Raw genomic sequence first — 11,637 nt, 5'->3', positions numbered from 1 at the left:
GTGGATGATGACAAACTGCTGCAGCAGCGTTCCCAAAAACCAAGACAGTACAGAGTGAACAGGTCTTTAATTTTTAGATATTTTAGTTAGATATGCAGTTACAGCTCCCGTAACAGTTGCTACAAAAAAAGCACATACAATACCCAGGGTTAAATTTAAAAGCAACTAGTCATTTCGCATGAAAAAACCCCATGAACTGAGCCTCTACGCTAGAACTAGCTCTTGTAAATAAACGGCCAGAAACAATTAATAGGGAGAATGATAGATAAGATCTGATCTTCTTCTCAAAAGTCATTAACATGGAAGCAGAATAGTAGCTCATGGTAAAGAAATCCTCCAGCTACACAGAGCAGGAGTTAAAAATTAGAACTTTTCTTAAAGTATGTTTTGGGGTTTGTGGGTAAAGAAAACTAAAAACTACATGAGGCTCCAAACTTACAAAAAGTCAATATTTAACTGTAGTTAAGTGTAGATTCTTAAAACTCGGTGAGACTTCTCCTGTTCCATGATTATCAAAGTGATTATAAAAAGATCACGTGTTTTATACTGTAGCAAAATGCCAGGATGCCGCAGCGCTTTCAGGATCGTTGATGAAGTAGAATAATTTGCAGTAGGCTAGATTTTTAAAATCAAAGCGCATTAGAAGTCCTAGAACAACTCCCCTGCTGCTTAATTTGTAACTCAGTACCTCCTCCTAGACACTGTTTATATTCTAGTGAATGGGTAGAGTTCACGTGACAAATTTTTGCATGTAAAACCTCACTGTACAATATTAGAAACGAAGTTTTGGAATTTATAAAACCAGACCATTCTGTTGCATCAAGCCTAACCTCTGATTTCTCATTTTTCACCTGCCTAGGGCGCGCTTCCACAGTTGAGAGCGAGCACGCAGGAGTACCGTGCCGTTCCGTTCCCCCGAAGTACCCAAACGGTAGGATGCAATGTCAGCCGGCGGCTGGGATCGTACACGTGCCTGCTGTACCCCTTCAGGAGCCGTGCCTCCAGCGGGCGCCTCCTTTGCGCAGGGGGCCTTCGCTAGCATCGCTACGCCCCGAGGAGGCGGTGCAGAGCCATTTGAAGCAGGAAAGCAAGGCGCCCCGGCCTCGCGAAGCCCCCCGGGCGCATCCTGCCCGCACTGTGCAGAGGAAGGGCGGGCAGCCCCCGCCCGGTTTCGGTACAGCGTGCAGCGACAGGCACTGGAAGTGAAGGAGGTGAAAGGCTAACGCGAACAGGCAGCGGCTCCGCTCTCGCGACGAGCTGTCCTTGCCCTGGAGGCAAGGCCAGCTTTCACAGGAATGCAACGTCGCTCAGCACCGAAATCCCTACAAATGCCATGTACCTGTTAAGAACACGTTTTAGTCGCTAGAAATAAAGCAAGTATGAGAGAAAATGAAGACGTTTCTTGGACAGTTGGATTTTGAGGAGAAGCCAAATACTGAAGATGCCTCTTCTGTTTGCCAGTGAGTATTGTTTTCCCAGTTGTCCTTTCAGACCCAGACCCTCAGTCTAACTACAGTAGTACTGCATCCTGTTAGTCCGTCGTCTTTTCCGTGACTGAAATTCTTCAAAGAAGTGCTGAATGTCTTCTCTTTTAACCACCTGGGGGAAGCAACACGAAACCCAAGTTGCGGTACAAGAATTCAATTAAATGATCCTTTTTTTCTTTTCTTGCACGCATCCCACATGCAATACACAAAGCGTATAAAAGCAAGCATCTGGAAATTGCTCTGGTACAGCCAGCAAAACAGCCTGCCCGTTGTACCCAAAGGAGACGATTAATGCCCAAATTCTATTATAAGAGAATACAAACAGGGAAAGAAGATCCCCAAAGGCAGAACAAGCACAGGGAGCAAAGCGCCTGATGGAATTTTTAATGAATTTGACCACTTGCTTTTATCATCAGAAAAATTAACACAAAGCAAGATTTTTCACTAGCTCAACTCGCACTCATTACAATGGAACTAAAAATGGCAATTTAGCAAATAAGCCAAAAAAACGCATGTGCTGATTAATAGTAGCATGCAAATTCCTCCAGAAATCAATTGACAAGACTGTTTTTGCCAATATTTAGTCCTTGTTCTTCTAAGGGTTTAAATTCAATCTAAGAAAAACCATAAAGGTTAAGAGCTTTTTTTCCCCTCATACTTTTCCTAGAGCAACAGAAGTTTAATTTAAATGCAAGAGCTGCTCTCAGTACTTTATAGACAGAGGTCTCTGAGGTCCCCGTTATCTCTCAACAATGTCATTAAGGAAATACAACTTTTAAATTCCAATGAAATCAGGGATTTCTAATTTCTACTGCAGTACCAGCAACTCCGAGAGACAGGAAAAGAATATTTTAACATAGCATCACAGTATTCAGCAGCCACCACCCAACAGTACTTTAAAACACATTTTCTGGCAAACAAATCTGCGAGTTGCACCTTACCGTTCCCTCATCTGCAAATCTCCTGAGATAGTCAGTCAGTTCTGTCTTTAAATCGTTGTATTCTGGATGGAGAAGCGAAGGCAAGGGAAAGGAAACAAAAAAACCAAGAAGATACCCAGCTTTAGTTTAACACTGGCTCAAGAAGACGACTTGTTCTACTTCCTCGTCATTCGTTAGATTTACTTGAGACAAATCTAGGTTTGAACTGGATTATAAATAATAACAAGAGAAAGAAAGGCAAGTCCAGGTAAACACAAGAAGCCTAATAATTCATCAGACTAGCCTGTGCAGTCTGAGTATCTGTTCAGGCTGATCTCCAGAGAAATGTAGAGAAGTTCAGTGAGCGACTTAGCACAATCAATGAAGACTGCCCCTGCTCCCACCTTCCCGCTGCAAAAGCACGCGTGGGTAGCGGCGGGAAGCCCTGGCCTGTAACTCGGGAGTGGGCAAGTGTCCTCGCCAGAGTGCAAGCCCCTCACTCACAAGAGGGAAACACGGCTCCCGTTACAGAACACCTCAACGCTGCCTTGTCAATACACTCCGCGGCAGAGCTGCCAGGGAGCACCCTGCGCCCCAGCTTCACACTGGTGGGTGCTCCCCCAGGCAACAGGAGATAGATTGCCAAACAACGGAGTGGGGTAAGGCAAATAAGCCAGACAGCAGCAGTGTAAATTAATGTTTAAATATTCACGTTACGAGAAATTCCCATCAATACTGTATCTAAGATATTAAATAGGGGAAAAGTTCCCACATCATCTAGTTCCTTGATGCAAGTTAAAGTTGTAACAACAGGCCAGAGAGGACAAACTTCTCCAGAGTAATCCTGATTGAGGCGTGCAGTCTGTCATACAGTCTTCTACGTGCTACTTCAAAAACAGTTCAACACCACGCTGCAAGACCTGATACTAATCTCGTATGGGAAACTGTTCACTTTGTGTTACAGCAGATTCTAAAAATGAAGTTGTATTTACCACAGATGAGTTCTACTTGCTGGACTCTGTTCATGCTGTTAAGGGTGTCCATTAAAGGATCTCTCCTCTCTGTTTCTTGGTCGCTGGTACCTTTATTTTCGTAAGCCAAGACAGTGTCACATTCATCTGTCAGGAACTGGACTTCAAGCTCTGAATACATTTTCTGGAGAATAAGGTAAAAGTTACTTTTTACATTACGAAACTTCTCAGATGGAGATGCTCTCGCCCAATCCTTTTTGTGTTCAGTATCACAGATAATAACAATAAAAATAATAACGTAAACTTTGTATCCAGCATTTCAGAAATCTCCCCATAACGATTTCCAAAGCAATACTGGATTTAAGCAGCAAAGAAAATACAAACGTTGAGAAGCTCCTTCGAGCTGTATTAATTCCAAAGGATTCAGTGTGTTTCTTTATGTGGGGTGGAGGGGGGTTTTTAGGTGTTTATATGCAGGGTAAGAACATTTACACAGATTTTATCTACAAGCTTCCCTTCAGAGATTCTCTGGGAGCTCCTCCCTGCCTCCCCCACATCAATGATGGTAATGAAGAGAGAATACCTACCAAACAGTCTTCACAGGTGCATAATTTGCTTCTCCAGTTCGATGGCCAAAAGGTGGCAGTACCTTTTTTTAAAAATGGCTTGCTTTGGAGTTCTTTCAGCTTGCAGCCTGGCTCCTCACTCTTAGTAACTACCTGAATTAAAATGAGAGTGTTCAGTGCTCTGTAATGTCCCTTCAACTACGCTCCATTCTTTCCGGCATGACATTTTCCTTAGGCAAGATTTTAATTTTGTCTCAGACACACTTATTTTTATAAACAACCTATATTACCACGTCATCCACACGAGGATTCTGATGTGGTTTTAGCAGTTTCCACTGGAAATTTCTGGAGAAATTTACTGCGATAGCCATGAATGTTTACGAAATCAGAGCTGGACTATCATGCAAGTGCATAATACACCTGTAATAGAACAAACTCAGAAGTTACCTCAGTGTAGAGGCCGGGTGGCTGACACGAAGGGATGGATCTAACCTATCTGCAAACAGACCTTACACCCTGGTCACCCACTTCTACAAGCGTGTTCCACTGCCTACGCTGTGCTCCACAGAGACCACAGGTTTGAAGTGTCAGTGACTGAAGAGGAACACAGAAACAGACTGAAAGCATTTACCTCTTCACTGAACCTATACAGAAAGAGGTGGGCTTTACCTCACCTAGCATCAGTACGAAGACGTACAGGACCGAAAAGAAGGTCTGTTTTACCTCTGGACAGGCAGACCCAGAGCTAGTGGATGGTTCATTAAACTGTTCCGTTTGCTTTTCCTCCTTTGTTTCTTGGTGTTCCGTTCCACTTTCTTTTTTTATTTCTTTTTTCTGCTCTTCACTTTCCTCAACCTTCAGGACAATCCCTTCGTCTTCGAGGGAGTTCACTTTGGTCAAAGGAGGAACTGGAAGATACATACCCACGTAAGTGAAAATACCATGCCAGACAACGTACAGGCTACCACAGAGGTTCTCTCTGTGCAGCGTCAAAGAGCACCTAGATCACCTCGTACACTGCAGGGTCCTGGATATATTCTACAGCTCTCCAAAGACACAGAGACCTAGGTATACAAAGAAACTGCTCCCTTTTTCACCATAGTCACCTCTCATACTCCTATTCTAAAATACTCTGCTTTCCAAAATCTAAGCCATAGGAGAGGGAGAAGGATATCACAATTTCAGATAGTTCTGTACCAAGATGCTTGTCCTTCTTGACACCCCTTGATAGCATGGCAGGTTCAGTAGCTGTTGTGTCCTTTCTTGCTGACTTTGTGTCGGAGTCCTTCATCCTCTCCAGACACACACACGTGCCAAAAACTCTGTGACATTAAGTACGCTAACCACTTCCTTATTTAAAACAAGTTTTTCTTTTGATGTCAATTCAAATATGTGCCCTGTGACATAGCTGGTCAGAAGGAGGAAAACCAAAAACAAACAAAAAAACCCCATTCTGTAGTGTATTTACATTAGAAGGAAGGAGAACTCCAGGTAGGCCAGCTTGGAATCCTTAAAACTACCATTGAAATTTCTGGCACATAAGAGATCGATCACCAGTTGATACGAGCAACATTTAGGAGACTACGTGAAACCAGCTCTTTCTACAGAAATCGAATCATCTACCCTTATCCCGCAGAGACCACACAGCAGACAGAGGCCTGGTGTGACCACAGGGAACATGAGTCCTGAGCCCAGCCCCAGCTCTACTCGGATTAAGGTTTTACACATTCATTTCAGGTCACTCTATTATTCACTCTTTGCTGCTCAGAGCCTCTCAGACTCAGCTGTTGGCCTTATCACTTCCCTGAGGATGGCTCTTCAGTTCTTTGATCCAGTTTAGAAATTAAGTTCCTTGAGACAAGTATTAAATCTTCATCCATCTATGTGCTAGCACATCTTTGATAAAATAAACAAAAGAGTGAGCACCACAGAATTAAGATTTAGGAACAAGAACTGCAATTTTTTATTACAGAACAGGTACTGCAGCCCCACACCTTCCACTGCTGAAGGCGATTGTCCAATATAACGAATATAATTTCTCCAACCACTTAAACAGTATTATGTCATTAATCAACCAAGTATGAGAAATACACGCTAACGAAATATTGGCTCAGATATCTCCACTTTCTTTACCTGCTAATTGCGACGCATAGGCCCACAGGAAATGGCAGTGATTCATGCAGGCTTGGCATACCATTTCATGGAAGTCTCCGCTTTCAGGGGGGATTGCACCGAGATGCTATCAAAAAGAAACAAGCACACAGCAGTGAAGCATCTGCTGCAAATTAACAGACTCAACTCTAGGTTTAGAGGAAGTAAAACATCAACTGTCATCACATTTTCAGCACAAGCATACACTCCTCCTAACTTTCTACAATGATTATCCGTATAATTTAAAGACTGGAAAGAGCTGATAAAAATTCCAGGGAAAAACTGAAATAATGCTCTCTTTGTCTACAGCGTTTTATGCCTTCTATGTAGCCAGAAATCTCAGTCCTATCTTTATCTCATTTCTAAACGATATTCTTCTAAAGTGTCCTAAACACAGGACAGGTGAAGATACCTCTTGCACCCTGCACATTTAAACTCTTAAGTAACTTTTTATGATTGCTTCCTTACGTGTAAGGAATTCTAAGTCTTCATATTGATCACATACTGAACTTGAGAACAATTAGGTCCCAAAGCTCTTCATAAACTGGTGAGAACTATTTAGGCTGTTAAAAGCACTTTGCGGCTTTCTTTTGAAAAGCATTTTGGCCGAGCTCACAGTATGCTGCACAACACTCTTCATGCATACATTTATACAAAAGAATCCTGTAGTTTATCTATAAAACCCATAATTCAAGCCAATCATCTTTTTTTTAATTCTTTGATCCTGCAACTTCAAACATGGAATTTCACTCGTGCCCTTCAAGGCACAAGAGGCTGAATCTTTAATGCTTACACGTTAAGTAGGGCACTCACTGAAGTGCTGAGCTGCTTTTAAAAGATTTCCCCAAAGTTTGTAATCAGGAGCCAACAGCCCAGCTTCTTTCTTGCTACTTAAAGGAATTACAGTTTAAAGAGCACTCTTTTGAATGAAGAACTCTTCAGGTAGTTGATAACGATGTGTCTCAGTACTCTCACTCATTGTACTGATTAGAATGTTCCAACTAAAGAGGCAGTTATAAAGTTACTGTTTTATTCTGCAGCGGTAACCTTCAATGAGGTAGAACTCTTCCTAGGTTTTTTGGACTGGAGTGGACAGCAGCGCAAGATTAAACTTTCAATATTCCTTTGCATAGGATGAAAAGAAATACCTTAGAACTCATGGAATAATCTTTTGAGAACCAAAGCAAACCTTCCCAAGTAAGAACAACCATACAAACGTAACCAACACTATGTTATTTCGATGCAAATGGCAATTCTGCTACTTAAAGTTTCCCTTACCCTTCCATGGAACCAGTCTTCACAAACTATGCATTGGATCATCTCATCTGGAATCTAGATGAATGGTCATATTATTAGCACTAATAGCACCTCCAGAATCTTTCATGAGCCTCCAACTGCAGTATTATGCAAAGCCTGCTCAAGTGAATTGCATTTTCCTCTTCACCCACCCACAGGGAGCTGCCATTAATAATTAGTTACTGCTTCAGTAGTCAGTTTGATTCCCTGAAGTTCAACAGCGTATGTAATTTGTCCTATTCTCAAGACTGTGGAAATTCCCATTATGACAAAACTACTTTTCCCAGTAGAGCAAGACATTCTCACACAAAAGAGCTGATAAAAGCTAATACACTATTGGTATCTTTCTTCCTGTGAACAGAAATACATGAACAGGCAGCTTAGCAAAAGAAAGATATTGATATTCATGATGTCATCAGGTTTATATAGGAAAGCCAGAATCATAACTTAACTGTCCACAATGCAGCGCAGTACAAACTGCTTTGTTAGGAAACAATTATTAATGATTCCTTTAGAAATGTTTAGCTATCTCTGAACTTCAGAGAGGTGAGTTTATAAAATACTTTTTTGTATTTGAAAGACTTGTGCCTTCCTTATTCTTTAAAACACCTAACTTCTATGACTGCAAACAAAAGCATGTGTGTGCAAACCAAGTGGTATATTTTAATACTTCAGACAAAGTGTTCTGACTACCGTAAAGGAAAGCTAAAGCCAGTGCTACAGGGCAGGCTCTCCCCGTCCCTAAAGCCTTGTCAGAGCACTGTTGCAGGCACGAGGAAGCAGATTCTGGTCTCTCCTAACATGTGCAATGTGTTCATTCTGCACTTGCCACATTTCTCAAGATGATGAGAAACCCTGCGGGAACTCTGTAACTTTAGAGAGAGGAAAGCAGAGAGAACTGCAGCAGCGTTTTGTCCACATGATGGTTTGGACATTGCCTCCTCATCTGTCTTTAAGGCATGTTCTACCATTTAAAAAAAACCCGATGAAGTAATTACTTTATACAGCACATGACAACCAAAAGCAATATGGAACATAAGACCTCTTAAAGTGGATCTTCCCTGCAAAGCAGCTCAGCGACCACCCTTTGCACAATATTTTTCATAAATACCATCTATATATGATTACAACTGGTTTTTGTATTTCTTACCTCATCTTCAGGATCAGGATAAGGCCTTTTACAAGTACAGTATAATCCGTAGAAATTGTCATTATACTTATTTCCTGAATTCACCTTGCACTTTTCCTAGGAGGAAAGGAAAAAACGTCTCAATGGACAATGCAGTGAAAAAAGACAGACAGAAAAGATGTATAATCTAGAAAAACTCAATTCCTGTTCCACTTTAATTCCTAAAAGCAATCATTATACTCATCAGCTTGAAGATCCAAAAAGAAAGATATTATCCAGACACCTACGCTATACAGTGAGCAGCAGATAGGGCACGTGAGGAATACCGCAGTTCAAAAGGAAAGAGGAAAAACAGTCTTTCCACCTTTGTAGAAAATGGCAACTCTGGTGTTTGTTAAACTACCGCTAATCTAAAATGATGTAAGAGTTTTGATCACCAACCACGCCTGCCTGCTGCCATTATAGCAATGTCTGTAGATTTATGGTGCACCTTCCCCTCCATTCTTTTTAAACGTCCAGACTGTGATCCACACCCAACTTTGTTTAATCTTACCACTGAGCTTCCACTAAATTCGTGTCGTATCAGCCTCACTCTACAGGAGAGGATTATCTAAATTACAAAACATGCTGAATGAAATTCAATTACAGGTAATCCCATTTAAAAAAAAAAAACAAAAGAAAACAGCTAATACAGCTGCAGCCAGAGGGCTTCAGAACTGTACGTAGTTGCAGCCTAAGGCCACCATCGGCCCCTGCAGAAACAGCTGTGACCATTTATGATGTTACTAAAAAACGCTTTCTACCGCTATTCTGACAAAGGAAGAATGGACGATGCGAGCACCTGGCATCCATGAAGTCAGCCAGGTTAACGGACAGATGCTTAACCTGCACATCTGATTTTGCACTGAACTGAAGGAAGAGGAACAACCATGTGATCCATTTCATTGACTCAAATGAGAAACAGTAACATCGTAAAATTGTGACAGGTGTCTCTGCAGGGATCACTGGACTGTAGCCCTAGGCTGACTAGCTCTGGATCCATCCCAGTTCTGCCAGAACAAAATGAGCATACAGAACACCACCTGCTGTTTCTACATTTGGACTGTTGTTACCCTGGGAGCAGCACTGCAGGCAAGCCAAGCAGCTTCCTGTTGCCACTTCCCAGACGATTACCAACTACTTGACGAGTCCAAAATGCCCACCAAGTATGAAAGCACAGGGGGCTTAATACAGTAAAAAACTATCCCATCACTAGGCTCTGTTGACAACCTATCAAAAAAGATTAGGTAGGGCAGTAATGCCACCATGAAGGAGGAGAGGGAACTGTCCCTCTGACAGCAGCACAACCTTAAATTTCCTTAATGCAACTGCAAAAGGGCACCCCGAAAGGTTCTCCGGAAGCCAGCTTAAAGCTAATGAGATGTATTAGTGCAGGCACCACGACATGTTTCTGGCATTACACTGACCACGGATGCAGAACTGCATCCACGCAGGATCAAACGTTCTCCCTCCTCGCAACATTTCCCTTTGGTCTCTCAACAGTTTTATCTCCTGCTGTAATGCTCCCACCTTGTTTAACTTGCTGGGAAAAGCAGAGGCATTGCATGAGTCAGCACTGGCTGAGGCAAGGCACCAACTTCCCAAGACTGTTATTTCGATTCTGTATGGATGAAACCTATGTCTGAACTTACTGGGAGTAACTTGCACTGCAGATTTTTGAACTTGCTATTTCCACAGTCACAGCGGAAGTTCCTGCGAAGAAAAACGTAGCATTTCAGGTTTTTTATTAACTGAAAACACACTAGGTTTTGTGTTCGTAACAATTCCCAGCAGCTTATTAGGAGCCATAAAAATATTCTTGCAGCTACTCAAACAACCGCATCAGCCGGAACCGGCCAAAGGGCCCTGCAGCCTTACCCTCTCACACGGTGCTCTCGGCAGATCTTGGCTAACACCACCATCATTTGCAACAGCGCTTGGCTGGGAGACCGCAATGGCACGGCTTACCCTGGGCGCTGCAACCACCGCGCTCAGAAAGGCGAGCACGCGTGTTGGTGGAAGAGGAGCGTGAACTGGTTTGTTTCCAAAGGCTGGATCCACCAAGGCGGTTCGGCTCTCGCCGCCCGCTCGGACACCTAAGCCCTCACTCACGCAGGGCCGGTATGCCAAGCCAAGGGGGAACGCGGGCACCTCAGCGACCTGACCTCAGCCGCCTGGGCAGTTTTGCTGGGAGTGGTACGAGCTACACACCGGAACGCTGTCCTCCCTCGCTGAAACGCATCGTGCGGCGGAGGCGGCTCTGGGGGAATCGCCGCGGCCACGCACCCCGCACCGCAGCCCCGCCGTGTCCCAGCGCCGAGGTGCGGGAGGAGGCGGCGGGAGGCGCCGCTCCGCGCACACCGCCTCGCTCCCCCCGCCGGCTGAGGGGGCTCCGGCCGCCCCCGCCCGCCACCAGCGCACGCGCGCTTCCCGCCGCCGGGAGGGGCGCGCGCCGCCGCCCCGCCCCGCCCCCCGCCGTACCTCTTGGTGTAGAGCTCGAAGAGGCGGTGGGTGCCGTGGCACTCGTAGCTGCAGGCCAGGCAGATCCCCGCCGGCTCCCCCCCGGGCGGCGTGCAGGTGCTGCAGGCGTACAGCGCCTGCCTCTTCACCGCGCCCTGCGGGGCGACAGCGGCGCAGGCTAAACGGGCCGCCGGGGGGTCCCGGCCCCGGGCGGCCCCGCCCCCGGCCCCGCCCCCATCCCCCCGCCCCGCCCCGCCCCCCGCGGCGCCCGGCCCCGCCCCCACCTGCGAGTAGCTGCAGCGCTCGTGGTCGCTGCCCCCCAGCACGGCCCGCGCCTCCTTCTCGAGCTCCTCGTTCTCCGCCAGCACCTCCGCCAAGGAGACCACGGGCTCCTCCGCGCCGCCCCCGCAGCCGCTCCCCGGCTCGGCGCCCTCCGCCGCCGCCGCCGCCGCCTCCATCGCCGGGACGCGAGGCCGAGGGCGAGCCGCGGCGGGAAACACGCGGCCGAGGCGCCAGGGGGCGCCACAGCGGAAGCGGAACCGCGCGCCCCACGTGACCGGGGCCGCGCGTCGCAGAGGGGAGCGGCGGGGGAGCCCGCGCGCCGGGCGGTCACGTGAC

General features: G+C 45.6%; 1 protein-coding gene across 2 annotated transcripts; it reads right to left on the bottom strand.

Moving 5' to 3' along the window:
• Positions 1-50: 50 nt before the first annotated feature.
• On the bottom strand, positions 51-11,622 carry UBR7 (ubiquitin protein ligase E3 component n-recognin 7). Of its 2 annotated transcripts, XM_087747565.1 has the most exons (11): positions 11,304-11,622; positions 11,041-11,174; positions 10,212-10,272; positions 8,542-8,637; positions 7,374-7,427; positions 6,078-6,183; positions 4,668-4,852; positions 3,966-4,097; positions 3,400-3,562; positions 2,429-2,490; positions 51-1,599 (listed from the first exon to the last, which is right to left on the bottom strand). In XM_087747565.1, the coding sequence occupies exons 1-11, from the start codon at positions 11,475-11,477 to the stop codon at positions 1,507-1,509; spliced, it is 1,260 nt and encodes a 419-aa protein (XP_087603691.1). In that variant the 5' UTR covers positions 11,478-11,622; the 3' UTR covers positions 51-1,506. The 2 variants fall into 2 exon arrangements, with proteins under 2 accessions (XP_087603691.1, XP_087603690.1); XM_087747564.1 differs by lacking the exon at positions 7,374-7,427 and having other exon boundaries at positions 11,304-11,618.
• Positions 11,623-11,637: the final 15 nt, after the last annotated feature.

This window comes from Nipponia nippon, unplaced genomic scaffold (assembly GCF_047370975.1).
Source record: "Nipponia nippon isolate SJK-2023a ecotype South Korea unplaced genomic scaffold, ASM4737097v1 scaffold_11, whole genome shotgun sequence".
Lineage (NCBI taxonomy): Eukaryota > Metazoa > Chordata > Aves > Pelecaniformes > Threskiornithidae > Nipponia > Nipponia nippon.
The sequence above is the reverse complement of the archived record's forward strand: the minus strand, read 5'-3'. Positions and strand labels throughout refer to the sequence as shown.

What these genes read in the sequence shown, in the direction of transcription:
- UBR7 (XM_087747565.1), bottom strand. Translation starts at nt 11,477, where the DNA reads ATGGAGGCGGCGGCGGCGGCGGCGGAGGGCGCCGAGCCGGGGAGCGGC. An exon ending in TTCGAGCTCTACACCAAGAG is followed by an intron (nt 10,273 to 11,040) that starts GTACGGCGGGGG and finishes TTTTCTTCGCAG; the next exon opens with GAACTTCCGCTGTGACTGTG. An exon ending in CTGGGTCTGCCTGTCCAGAG is followed by an intron (nt 4,098 to 4,667) that starts GTAAAACAGACC and finishes ATTTTAATTCAG; the next exon opens with GTAGTTACTAAGAGTGAGGA.